Genomic DNA, 12,602 nt, shown 5'->3' on the forward strand with positions numbered 1-12,602 from the left:
TATTGGAGTGTATCAGAGTGTAAACATTTTGTCTGCCTATACGGGTGTCAAACTCATTTAAGTTAATGGGCCACATATATCCCATTTTGATCTAAACTGGACTATGCTAGAAAAACTATAATGTATAAACTAGCAAAGAATAATAACCTTGAGAGAACCATGCAAAATAAATCCAATTTTAATACATGTAAGTCTTTACATTCATTACATTCATTGTCATTAAATGCATCGATGACACATGACAGATCATATTGGATGAAGAAATAAGGATATTTCAGGATAAAAACTTGTATCCTGACTCACTGTAAGTGCAACAGGATTTTATGCATTTATGCTTTAAAATGTTTACTTTCCATTCATTTTTACTTCTCTGTAGCAACACTGGCCTGCATTAGCCGCACATTTTTATTACTTATAGACCTCATTGTAATCTGACCAATGAGCATATAATAAATAATTTATACAGTCATTGTCCTCGAACAGCTATCCAGTGGGCTGAATTGGACGCTCTGATCCCTGGACTGCATCCCCCGGAACTGTGCGGCAGATATATTTGTGTCATTGTCTTTGAGGATATATGTATACAAGATTTATCTAGACTGAGTAAAACAAGCCCCCCCCCCCCCCCCCCCAAAAAAAAAAAAAGAAAACAACAACAAAACAACAAAAAAACAAAACAGTTTGAAAACTCTATATTATATAAACGCAGAAAATATACTGTAGCTCGTAGTACTGCCATCTCTCAGTATGCTGTAATGCCTGTAAGAAGGCTTTCTGTCTTAGTGGGTTTGTTGGTGGGCATTAAGCCGTCCTAAGGATTATCATCCCTCTGTCATGCTGAACCGACCGGCTGTCCTTCGGAAATATGTTAACATTAACATTTCCTCTTTTCCGTGAGGACGAGCAGCGGGAAAACAAAGCGCTCTTCTTCCTCAACCGTTTCCGTCGTCATGGAGACCCTCTCTGTGTACGGAAATAGTGGTCCTGCTGAAGCTAGCAACTTTGTGAAAAATCAAATTATCTATTCAGTTGGCTCTGCGTTTGCGGCTATCTGTTGCTCTTTGCGTGGTCTGGACTTGATCTGGTAAGCTTTGTAGTGATTTTCGCATTTTAGAAAAAGAAAACTTATTTGTGTCAAAATTAGCATAATCACTTCTTAAACTAAACCAAGCACAAGCATGTAAGTGGGATCCATTCAGGGGCGAATCCAGGATTTTTAAACCGTGGTGGCACAGGCAGTAACAACCAGACAGGGGAGTCCAGGAAAATTGTAAAAGATGATATCTACCAGCTATAACTAGAATCATAATTACATAATTAATATGTAATGTCAATGTCTGTTTTGTTATGTAGAGAACCATGGGATTTAAAAATTTCCAAGTTTGTTTCTGAATCTATACACAGTTGTAATTGACTTCAGGTCAGCAGGCAGGTTGTTCCACAGAATTGAAAGTTTCCTCAACAGATTTAGATTCAGTTCTGGATAATAGACCCGAACCACTGAGAGCTTGACTAATAAAAATATTTTAAAGGCAATTCTGTGTTAAACTGTCCTTACATATGTAATACGTAAGGACAGTTTAGAGAGTCCTTACGTATGTTATACGTAAGGACTCTCGCTTCTGCATTCTGAATTAGTTGAAGTCATCCGACTGGGATAATCCTTCAAATAGAACATTACCATAGAATAACCTGGTTTATATTAATGCATGACACATTTTTCTCAGATTCAGTTTCAAATAAAATATATTAAAAATTAGAAAATGCTTAAATTACACAAAATTTTAATAGGTAGAAAGCTGTTTAGTGACATTATTAATATGATTGCCAAAAGTAAGATTACTGTCCAAAATGATTCCAAGGTTCCTGACTTGCTCGCAGTGTTTCAGAGGACAGATGATGAATATGAACAAATCTTCTGTCTCTGATTTGTTTAAGTAATTTCTATTTAGTGTAATGTATAATGGTATACCGATTTATTTTTAGGTTTAAATTTTTATTATAATAATAACCTATGACTGCAAAATAAATACTAGCTGAAGCTGAAGCAGTACAAAGAGCAATAAGTGCCTCCAATACAGTGGTAATAGAAAGCAACATAGCATAAGTGCTTCAGTCTAGAACTTGAGTAGCTCTACTTACTTTCCAGCACTGGTCCCATCCATGCTGTCATGACCAGCTGTGACCCAAAACAGACACTGCATGCAGGCTTCACGTTCATTCATTTTGTTGATAAAGACTGAGGTGTTTGATATTTGAACTTAACTGGATTCTTACTTGAATCCAGGCAAACAGGCAGGCAGTTTAGTATTTCGGTGAGTAAGTCCACAGTTTCTTTTTGCAGGAACAGACCAGCTCAGAATATCAGGTAACTACTATCCACAGGGAGAGAGCTCTTCAGCTGACAAACGGATCTACTTAGAGAAACAGGTGACTTTAGCGCAGGCAACGTACTCAGAAAACATCAAAAAGCCTTATTACCACAACCATAGATAACAATCTGGCAGAGAACAGTAGCTCGAGTTTGTTCTTAAGTGCTGATAAGTAATGATTAGATTAGAAATTAGTGCACTGGCTGAAGAGCAGAAAACCAGGTGGCTCTGCTAGGGAGTGGTACATGCCCACCTCAACCTGTGGGAAAAAGAAAGTCACGGCAAAAGAGAAAGAGAGTAAAACGGGGGGAAAACCCTTAACAGCTGTAAAACAATGACACGTGATCAGTCCAGAAGCACTGGATGTTTTCACAGTGACAGTACAGATGACAGTGACACACAGATACACAGTGACAGATCTGCCCAATGGCAGATCAGTCACATTTCAGGTGATAGGAATTGGGATTTCCTCAGCATTTACTTTATGCTCTGCAGACATGAATATACATGAAACCCCATTCAGTAAGTTATATAGCACAATTTGAAGTTTTGCAGTTACTAAGGCAGGGCATGAAATCCCAGTATGGACTCACCAAAGTGACTGTGGCTTATGTATGAAGGAGAAGAGGCTGTCTCTCATGCCTTACTGCAGAGCTGTTGCAGCAACTGGTCAGTCCTGTGTAGAAGCCAGCAGCTGTTTACATGTGTTTGCTATATTTATTGTATTTGCTACTGTACAGAAATGTGTGACGACTGCAGCACACTCCCCTTTCTCCTTGCTGGCCTAGTGTCAGATTTCGACCTGCTACCAGTATCCTCTGCTTTGCTTACCAACAACAGAGCAGTGTGGTAGTAATGACACAATGACCGGCTATTGGCTGTAAGACGAAAATACTGAGGGATGTCTCTGCCACTTCCAGGGCAGGTGGAGCGAAGTAAAGGAAAAAGGGAAAGAAGAGGAAGAGAAGGAAATGACACTTTGTCTGTATGAGTGTCTGAGAGCGGTCGGGCTACAGCATCACTATGCCAGGTAAGAGCAACCACAAGCCATTCAAATTGGCACTATTCTGCTATAAAACAATTTGCCTCCCCCTTTCCTGTGCTTCAGGTTTACCTCAGTGGGTGTTTGTCGTACAGCCCACATCTCAGTGCTCACCATGGAGGACTACCCCCTGCTGGGGATACACACAATGGAGGACAGGACTCGGTTATTTCAACTTGTCCAATTTGTCAAAACTCTTGATCTGGAGGGCCTTGGATATGATGATGATGATGATTATCACTATAGTGGTGGTGGACGCGTCGAAGGCAGCACTATAGTGAATAGCAGCTTTTATCATGAAAGTGACAGCATTTTTGATGATGAAGATGGTAATGGAGCTGCTGTCAATAATATAATTGCCAGCACTTTTGCCAGACCATCACATGTTCGCAGGCGACTTGATTTCAGTAATGAGACCAGTGATCATCATCAGCGGTTGTCTCATCCTGTTGTTCACGTTAACATGAGGTATGCCAGATATGAGGAGTCCATTAGGAAAAAAGGATCTGCTACCTCTGTGCAACATCAATATAGGCCAAAACCCAAGCCTGCAAATGTGACATCAAACACATTTAATCACAAACCTTTGGGTCACAAAGACAGAAAAAGAACCACAAGGAAGAAAACTCTTTATACAGAAATGGACACTGATGGATGCATGTGTAAGCCAACACCTGTTTATGAAGCAAAGAGAACAGCTGGATATAACTATGGACTACCAATGAGTACTCCTCCTGCTCAGTGCAAACAGTGAGTGTGGTCTATACTGTCCTCTACTTAGACTGAATGTCATTGATGACAGCAGGATACATAAATGACAGTTAGAAAAAAGCAAATGTAAACACACTGATGAGACAACATTTTTGATGACTGTCATTGTCTTTATGACAGTGTCTCTTTATAATATTGAGTTTTTCTACTGTGATTGAAATTCTAACTCTAATTTGAGAGCCAGGCAAGCAGAAGAGCAGCGGATTAAGGTGTGTGTGAGGAAAAGACCACTGACATGCACCGAGAGCCGACAAAGAGAGGCAGATGTTGTGACAACTCCAGGTGGAGAGTGTGTGATTGTCCATGAAGTCAAGGAAGCCGTGGATCTCTCACAATACATACTGCAGGTGAATGTGCAGAGAGGAGACAGTGTACTCTAACCAATGTCACGGTATTTGAATTACTACTTTAAGGCCTTTTCAAACCTTTCCTGTTGCTTTTTTTTTGTCCACACAGCACAAGTTCTACTTTGACCAAGTTTTTGGGGAGAAAAGCTCCAACGAAGAGGTTTATCACCAAACAGCATATCCTCTGGTGCAGCACATGCTCAAAGGGTAGGGTTGCATTCATGGACATCTTGCTAGAGTTGTACTAACTTGATTGAGTGTGCAGTAAACAGTATATCATTACACCAAAAAAAGCAGTCCCAATGCTTTAGTTAAATGGACTTTGTGCAACTTTAATTTAACAAATTTTAAAGTATAATAAACTAAATAATAAAAATTGTTAAATGAAAGGTTGTTAAATGAAATAAACATGCACAACAGTACATCTCAGTATGGGCAGAAAGTACAAAAATGCCCAATTTAAAAAAGTGAATTAGGTTAAAGGTATTCATTTGCACCACATTAAGGACATTGTTTGTATCAGTGTATCCTAATCGTCTATACTTCTTTGTGTGTGTGAGCACAGAGGCAAAGTCACCTGCTTTGCATACGGTCAAACAGGTGCAGGGAAGACTCACACCATGCTGGGTTCACCTGCCATTCCAGGACTATATGCTCTGGCAGTTCAGGACATCTTTGCTCACCTGTCAGCCACACACTCATACCAGCTGGTGTTTGTCAGCTTCTTCGAGATCTACTGTGGTCAGCTGTATGACCTCCTGGACCACAGAAAAAGGTCTGTGTTTAAGTTTTTTTTGGGGGGGGGGGGTTGTGTTAAAAGTGCATGCAGATTTTTGAGCTGGACGCTGCACTGGGGGAATTCATATAATCTCTATCTCACTGGGGTCATTTAGGTCTCAATTTTATGATAACATTATCATAAAATTGAGATGCCTGGATCTAGGATGTCCTCACTTCTTTATTTAGTATTTTGCTCAAAGCCTCAAAGTCTTTCTTCTGTATTTGTATCTCTTAATCTTTCTCTTTCTTTCTTCTGCAGGTTATTTGCTAGGGAGGATGGACAGAAAGTGGTTCACATTTCAGGGCTGCGAGATGTCAGAGTGAACTCAGTCAGCTCTCTGCTGGAGGTTTGCCTGATTTTCTTTACAATAAGTTATATTATTTAAAAAAATCAGTGACATATTAGTGTTTCTGGCTTATGATCCATCACAATTCACTGGTTACTTTAGTGTGTGAACTACAGAAAGAAAAGTGGTTCATTTTAATGTGTGTGGCTGTATTTCAAAAACAATGAGAAATAAAATTTACTGATAGGTCAAGCAGGGCCGCAAGACAAATTCATCTACTTCAACACCAAATAAAGTGTTTGAGGTTTGGAGCGTTATGACTCAGGTCAGTAGTAAAGCATAAGTATATGTGAGTGTATCAACAAATTATAGCATTGACCAGATTACTGAAAATAGTATGTAATGCTAATGTGAAGGCCCCAACAATGATCATGACCAATAACATAATAAAATTATTTCTTCATCACTTTGTGCATGCAAATCAACATAGATAATCTCACAGTAATGACTCTGTTAAATGCTTTGAAGTTAATATTGTTCAGTCCATCAGGAATGATAATTTGGTGAAATTGTATGCAGTGTGTATGATGATTATGCTTTGAAAATGGAAAAGGGTCCTTAAAATGCAGAATATGACCTCAACTTTGAATACAATTTGGGTGAAGATCTGTTAGGTCATTATTTTTTGTAAGTTTGACTCAATCTGACCAATACTGTGGGAGGCGAAGCAATTCCTGTGAATTCTGGACAGACAGACAATGGCGTGACCTCATTGCTTCTTGGGAACAGATGAGCTAATGCACAGAAAGATTCCAAGATCTTTTCTCCCTGGAAATAATAAGAAACAGGTCCCCAGCTATAACTGAACTGAGTGTAGCAGTTGTTCTTGCACTTCACTTTTATATTATGGTCTCACAGGTGTACCAGTGTTATCTTAGGTCGGGGTGAGTCACAATATCAATATGATTTGATACTGAAATTTTTATTAAAATATGTAAGCACTCTAAACAGACTCCCCCAGCAGTTTGACTTACCAGAGTCATTTTGATAGTGTTGCTGTCTCATGGACATTTTTTTTTCTGTGATCCCCACCTCTGTCTTTAATAACCTTAAATACGTGAAACATTACCTAACAGTAAGTATGATTTCTGCAATCTCCTCAACCTAGTAAGAGTAGTTTCCATCTCTCCCCTCTTACTCAGGTGATTTCTCAGGGTACAGCCGAGCGGACACAGGGGATGAGTGGCGTGAATCCACTCTCTTCTCGATCCCATGCCTTGCTTCAGATTCAGCTTAGAGATTCAAACCAGCAGATAGCTGGCAGGTGAGTGACAGGTAACGCACTTCATGATGTTACTTTTTTCTTTCTCTGAAACCATACTTGAATTATTGATTATTGATTAGTAGATCAAACAAGACAACAGTGTCGGTGTAAAATGACTGTAAAATGTGTGTGTATGTGTCTGCGTAGAATGTGGTTTGTGGATCTGGCAGGAAGCGAAAGAGCATCCGATGCCAAAGAACCTGACAGGCAGAGCCGCATGGAGGGAGCTGAGATCAACCAGAGTCTGTTGGCTGTAAGCTATACAGATACGTGCTCTCACACTAAGAGGCCCAACATAAAGTCAAGGATGTTCATTGACATTGTTGATTTTTATTTCCCTCAGCTTAAAGAATGTATCCGGTCACTTGATCAGGAACAATCGCATACACCTTTTAGGCAGAGCAAACTGACTCAGGTAGTAAAAGCTGACGGAAATAGTGACACGAGTATGCATCATATGGCTGATTTTCTGGTTTCTCCACTGATCCTCTATGTTTTGATACTGAATTCTTTTTCTAGGTTTTGAAAGATTCATTTGTCGGTGACTCAATGACATGCATGATTGCCAACATTTCACCTGGTCACACAGCAACGGAGCACACACTTAATACACTGAGATATGCAGACCGGTAAGTGTGCACATGTCCAGGTATAATGAGGGGAATTTAATATACTGTATTAGTTTCTTAAAATATTTATTGATATCTTTATTGTGTAAAGCCATGCCGGGTTTCAGTCCTCTGATTTTATATTGTATGAAAGGGAAAATTCTATTAAATTCAGTCTTTACAATCAAGGTTTCTTTAATATTTTCAGGGTAAAAGAGTTGAAAAGACAAGGAGGGCTGAGAGGAAGAAGAAGAAACAGAGGCAAGACAGCAGCCTCACCCAATCAAAACCTGTTCAGCAGCACCACTGGTAGCACTGTTAGCAGTAGAGGGAAAAGTCCTCCAAAGAAGCCAAAGTTAACAAGACAAAGCGATTCTTTCGGTCCCACAACTCCTACCACAAGGTCACCTGTGAGGAGTGCATTTCTCTGCTCCACACCCAAGAACACCAAATGTGGAGAGGAAGCAAATGCGAGACGGAGGGGAGAGATCAGACTTGAACATATTTCTCCAGTTAGAGGTTGGCTGAGAATAGGTGACAAAAGGCATCGGAGAAATGAAGCAGATGAATTAGGAGGGGGGAGAACAGGAAATGACAGTTTAAAAACTATGGAGAGACAGTCTGTTAGTCAGCAAAGCCCCAGGGCAGTGCTGGAGTCGGGACACCAGCAAAGCCCCAGGGCAGTGCTGGTGTCGGGACAACCAAAAGACAAGCGTGTATGGAAGGTGCAAAAGGAGGGAGAAGCTCATGAGAATGATTCATTTTTTACTGAAAGTAAATCTGACTCCTGTTTCAGAGGAGAAGAACATGAGCAACATGCTATGAAAGGTGGAATAAAAAAAGGTGGAGAGAATGGAGATGCAAATAGTAAAGGGGAAGGGATAATACAAAGGGGGTTACCAAAGGCCAATGAAAGGGATAAGGAAAGAGAGAGGCATCTGAGATGGTATCACAAGCAGCTGCAGCAGTTTATGCCCTCTTCTGCTTCTTTATCCAGCCAACTCTCCTCACCCTCTATATATCCATCTCCCTCTTCCTCTACTCAGCCTTCTGTCTCTCACCTCTCCATTTCTTCCCGTGCGAATCATGGTTTGGAACTGGTTTTAGATGGATGCACAACCAGATCTGAAGATAGAGTTAATGGTAACAGAGGACAGGTGTTTTCTCCCAGCGCTGAGATTCTGTTACAAACTGAAACCTCTTCGATCTCTAATAACATTAGTGAAGAGGATGCTAATGGAGACACTGGTGGTGTTGGGGAAAACTCGAGGGCATCTTTGGAAGGAACATGGACAGGATTTGAACAAGAAATGAGTAGAAACGAGAAGAGGAGGTCACTTGAGGCAGCAAGTGAAGAAAGGCAAAGAAGGAAAGAGAGGAGGCCAGCTGGAGTGGAGAGGGGAGAAGGGAGGTGGGTGTGGATGTCAAATGGGACAGCAGGTGCTGTCTGCTTTGACACAAGTGAGACACAATTGTGTCACAGCTCTGATTCACAAGACAGACTGGAAGTGGGTGTGGCAGGACTGAATACCTCAGATGACCCAGCTGATGGAGTGTGGAATGCTGGGAAGGGGGGAGCAGCTCAAAAAGGGTGTTTATTGTCTGCTCACATGAACAATGAGGGCAACAGCCTCATTAGCTACCCCCCTGCAGAGCAGCCCCTCTCCCCGGACTGTGAACATACCAGCACACTCCTGACCCCAGTTATGCTTAGTGCTGCCTCTTTTGAATCAAAGTGTACGAGAGTCATCCCAGAGGCAGTACAATCAAACACACAGAGAGAGAAAGAACTATGGTTTCTTGCTAATCCCGGTAAATTGCCAGCTACATTACCTTCCACTACTTCCATCACACCTACTGAACCCCTTAACAAACCACCAGAAAATCCAGCTCACACTCAGCTACATAACCATTCAGAAGTCAAAAAGTTGGTTTTACCTCAAAATGAGACTCAGGTGGATTCTTTTAGCTCCATCATGGAGCCCCTCAGCATCTCCCAGCTTCAAGTGGATCAACAGGCTGCTACAATCTCTTTCCTGCGAGGGGACAACAAAAACACCTCGCTCAGTCCTCTTAATGACAATAGAGAATACAACAAGTGGGAAGAGATGGAGGAAGTTGTAGAGGATGAGAATACGGGTTTGCAACTGTCTTTCGTGGAACTGCCACAGGCAAAGACGCACTACCCTCCCTTATCTGACACTACGACAGCTACGAATCACACAGAGGGAAAACAAGACGTACATCTCAGTAATTGTTACACAGGTATAAGTATAAATTCTGATGGTCGTGTGTGTGTGTGTGTGTGTGTGTGTGTGTGTGTGTGTGTGTGTGTGTGTGTGTGTGTGTGTGTGTGTGTGTGTGTGTGTGTGTGTGTGTGTGTTTAAACAGGTCTGTCCACAACCTTGTTTTGTTTTCCTGTGCAGGTATTCCTGAAGATATTTTGGACTCCTCACAGGATCAAGATAGCAATCAGAAGCAAACACCACCAGCTACATTCAACAAACCTCCTGCATCACCACTTAAAAAATCTACATGCACTTCTGTGCAAGGGTTACCCAGTTTACAGGATTTAAACACTAATCACCACGTTAGACCCACGATCCAGCTGTTTAAGCTGGACGACTTAGACCACGCAAAGTAGGTCCAGAATTCTCACTATTTTTGTTAGTGTAATCATCCAAAAAACATTAAAATAACACAAACATATTCTTGTGTATTTGATAATATTAGAATGATGCACAAAAAGGGGTTATTTTAATAAAACATTAATGCATATTTTTTGTACCCATTCTAACTTTAGGTGGTGTATATTCAAGGCCCACTGGGAGCAGCTAAAAGAGATGGAAGCTTTATGTCGTAAAGAGGGGAAGCTTCTGTGCCAGCAGCCTGATATGGTGAGAAATAAAGCAACAAAAGCAACTCTTTACATTTTTTTAATGTACATACTCTTTTTCTGTTAGGCATTTGGAGAATATGTCCAGCAGCTGGAGGAAATCATGGAGAAAAAGGCTTGGTGTGTACACAGCATGAGAGCTCAGCTACAGCCATATCTGAAGCCCATCACCTCAATCCACCCACAGGGAGCAGACGATCACAGATCAACTAGTTGAATTTGAGTTAATAATACTTATGTTTTTGTGCAATGTTTTCAGTGACAACAATAACTGCAGCTTGCTACATATCGTACATATATGGTCATCCTATATGCTTTGTTATGTTTAAGTAAATTGAGCTTGATGAGTTCTTGGACAGCTGTCACTTGATGTGTTTGATGTCAAAATGCATGATGCACTAAGGGTTTTACTGGTGAAACGTACAATCATATGTTTTTCTTTCATGGTGACAGTAATATATATGGAATTCTGATTCTGCCACTAAAGATAGTTCTTTCTATCTATTTTTTCTTAGCCTCTGTCCATGAAAACTGCTGATTTTGTAATTTTTCATTAAAGAAAATCTTTGGTTTTAATCTTAATGCATGTTTTATTCACAGCACCACTATCTGGACAAAGCTAAATCTGTGTCTCTGGGTTGACAACTCATAGAACCACGCATTTGTTTGAGCTTGAGCTCAGATTGTAATAGAAATGCTTGCTTAGCAGACTGTTTTCTAGTGTTAAATTTTTTAAGATTTCAAGATTGCTGATATCTGTTATGTTGTGATCTCTGAATTTGAAATCTTCCTCTTTAAATGTCAGTGTTTAACTTTGGGTAATGTGTGCACATTTTTCCACAGAGGGCAACTGAAAATCAATAAAATAAGGACTAAAAAAAGTATACCCAAGCACTTCTTTGTATTAAAATTATAGCACATCCTTCTACATTTTTATCCAAGCTCAATTTGACATTGAGTTTTGTGCTGAGTCTTCTGATAAATAATATGAAAGCAGCATGCATGAGGAGAACAAAAAAGTGGTGGAAGTGACGAGGTGGAAGTGGGATTACATCAGGGATTGACTCTGAGCCCCTTGTTGTTTGCAGTGTGATGGGCAGGCTGGCAAATGATGTCAGGCACGGGTTTCTGTGGACTATGATGTTTGCAGATGACGTTATGAACTGTAGTGAGAGTAGGGAGCAGCTGGAAGAAAGATGAGAGGTGGAGGTACGCTCTGCAGAAAAGAGGAATGAAAATCAGTAAAAGAAAGACATAAAAGATAGGCAGACGGGTTAACAGTGGCGATGCAAGGAGTTGAAGTAGTGAAGATGGATGAGTTTTAATACCTGGGATCAGACATCGAAACCAATAGATGCACAAGAGAGGTGAAGAACAGAGTGCAGGTAGTGTGGAGGGGGCGGAGATGAGTGTCAGAGGTGGTTTGTGACAGAAGGATAGAAGCAAGAGTAAAAGGGAAGGTTGAGAAGTTGGTACCGGTAGTAATAGGATATACAGTTTGGAGATGGTGGCACTGACAAAAAGACAGGGCAGAGAGGAAATTGTTAAGATTTTCATCACCAAGATGGAGAAGATTATAAAGGGACAGCTCAGGTAGAGATGTTTTGGACATGTGCAGAGGAGGTATGGAAGATATTGAATATGGAGCTGCCAGCCAGAAGGAAAAAACAGACCACAGAGAAAATTCATGAACGTAATAAAGGAGGACATGGAGAAGGTAGTGTGACAGGGAAGGATACTAAGGATAGGGTGAGATGGAGGTAGACGATCTGTTTCCACATAGAAATGGTAAAAACAAACAAACAAACAAACAAACAAACAAAAAACATTAAAATTGAGTCGATGGAACTACCACCTGTTGTAAGTAGTGATGTGCGGATCGATCCTGAAATATCGATTCCTCCGATACCAATCATTTATGTTCTAGAATCGATTCTCATATTAAAATATCGATATTTTAGTACTTTGGGGTAAATTTGTAGTTTTTCATTAACAGGAACAGAGTGGAAAGAAAATATATCATTCGGATCGTCTAAATTGGAAGAAACTATTTCCTCTTATGCCTTTCATATATCTTATGCTAAATACGGCTGTATAAATGTGTCGCAGCCCCTGGCCGGTGTTGCCAACTCCTCAGTAAGGAAAATTGCTATTGGCTATGCTAAAAGTCTCTAG

The 12,602-nt window shown here is 40.5% G+C and overlaps 1 protein-coding gene across 3 annotated transcripts; it reads left to right on the top strand.

The window, feature by feature from the left end:
- Positions 1 to 1,029: 1,029 nt before the first annotated feature.
- LOC146697063 (uncharacterized) lies at positions 1,030 to 11,003 on the top strand. 3 transcript variants are annotated; one of them, XM_085475521.1, is made up of 16 exons: positions 1,030 to 1,084; positions 3,293 to 3,402; positions 3,481 to 4,164; positions 4,364 to 4,532; positions 4,642 to 4,739; positions 5,098 to 5,307; positions 5,572 to 5,659; positions 5,847 to 5,924; positions 6,802 to 6,923; positions 7,071 to 7,176; positions 7,267 to 7,338; positions 7,443 to 7,552; positions 7,740 to 9,796; positions 9,958 to 10,171; positions 10,335 to 10,428; positions 10,495 to 11,003. In XM_085475521.1, the coding sequence occupies exons 2-16, from the start codon at positions 3,344 to 3,346 to the stop codon at positions 10,642 to 10,644; spliced, it is 4,311 nt and encodes a 1,436-aa protein (XP_085331647.1). In that variant the 5' UTR covers positions 1,030 to 1,084; positions 3,293 to 3,343; the 3' UTR covers positions 10,645 to 11,003. The 3 variants fall into 3 exon arrangements, with proteins under 3 accessions (XP_085331647.1, XP_085331648.1, XP_085331649.1); XM_085475523.1 differs by lacking the exon at positions 1,030 to 1,084 and adding an exon at positions 2,347 to 2,430; XM_085475522.1 differs by lacking the exon at positions 5,847 to 5,924.
- Positions 11,004 to 12,602: the final 1,599 nt, after the last annotated feature.

The sequence above is a fragment of the Copadichromis virginalis genome, linkage group LG12, assembly GCF_057382275.1.
Source record: "Copadichromis virginalis isolate Kocher_CV1m ecotype Utaka linkage group LG12, C_Virginalis_male_GT1.1, whole genome shotgun sequence".
NCBI classification, from domain to species: domain Eukaryota; kingdom Metazoa; phylum Chordata; class Actinopteri; order Cichliformes; family Cichlidae; genus Copadichromis; species Copadichromis virginalis.

What these genes read in the sequence shown, in the direction of transcription:
- LOC146697063 (XM_085475521.1), top strand. Translation starts at nt 3,344, where the DNA reads ATGACACTTTGTCTGTATGAGTGTCTGAGAGCGGTCGGGCTACAGCAT. An exon ending in CCTCCTGCTCAGTGCAAACA is followed by an intron (nt 4,165 to 4,363) that starts GTGAGTGTGGTC and finishes CTCTAATTTGAG; the next exon opens with AGCCAGGCAAGCAGAAGAGC. An exon ending in CTCCTGGACCACAGAAAAAG is followed by an intron (nt 5,308 to 5,571) that starts GTCTGTGTTTAA and finishes TTTCTTCTGCAG; the next exon opens with GTTATTTGCTAGGGAGGATG.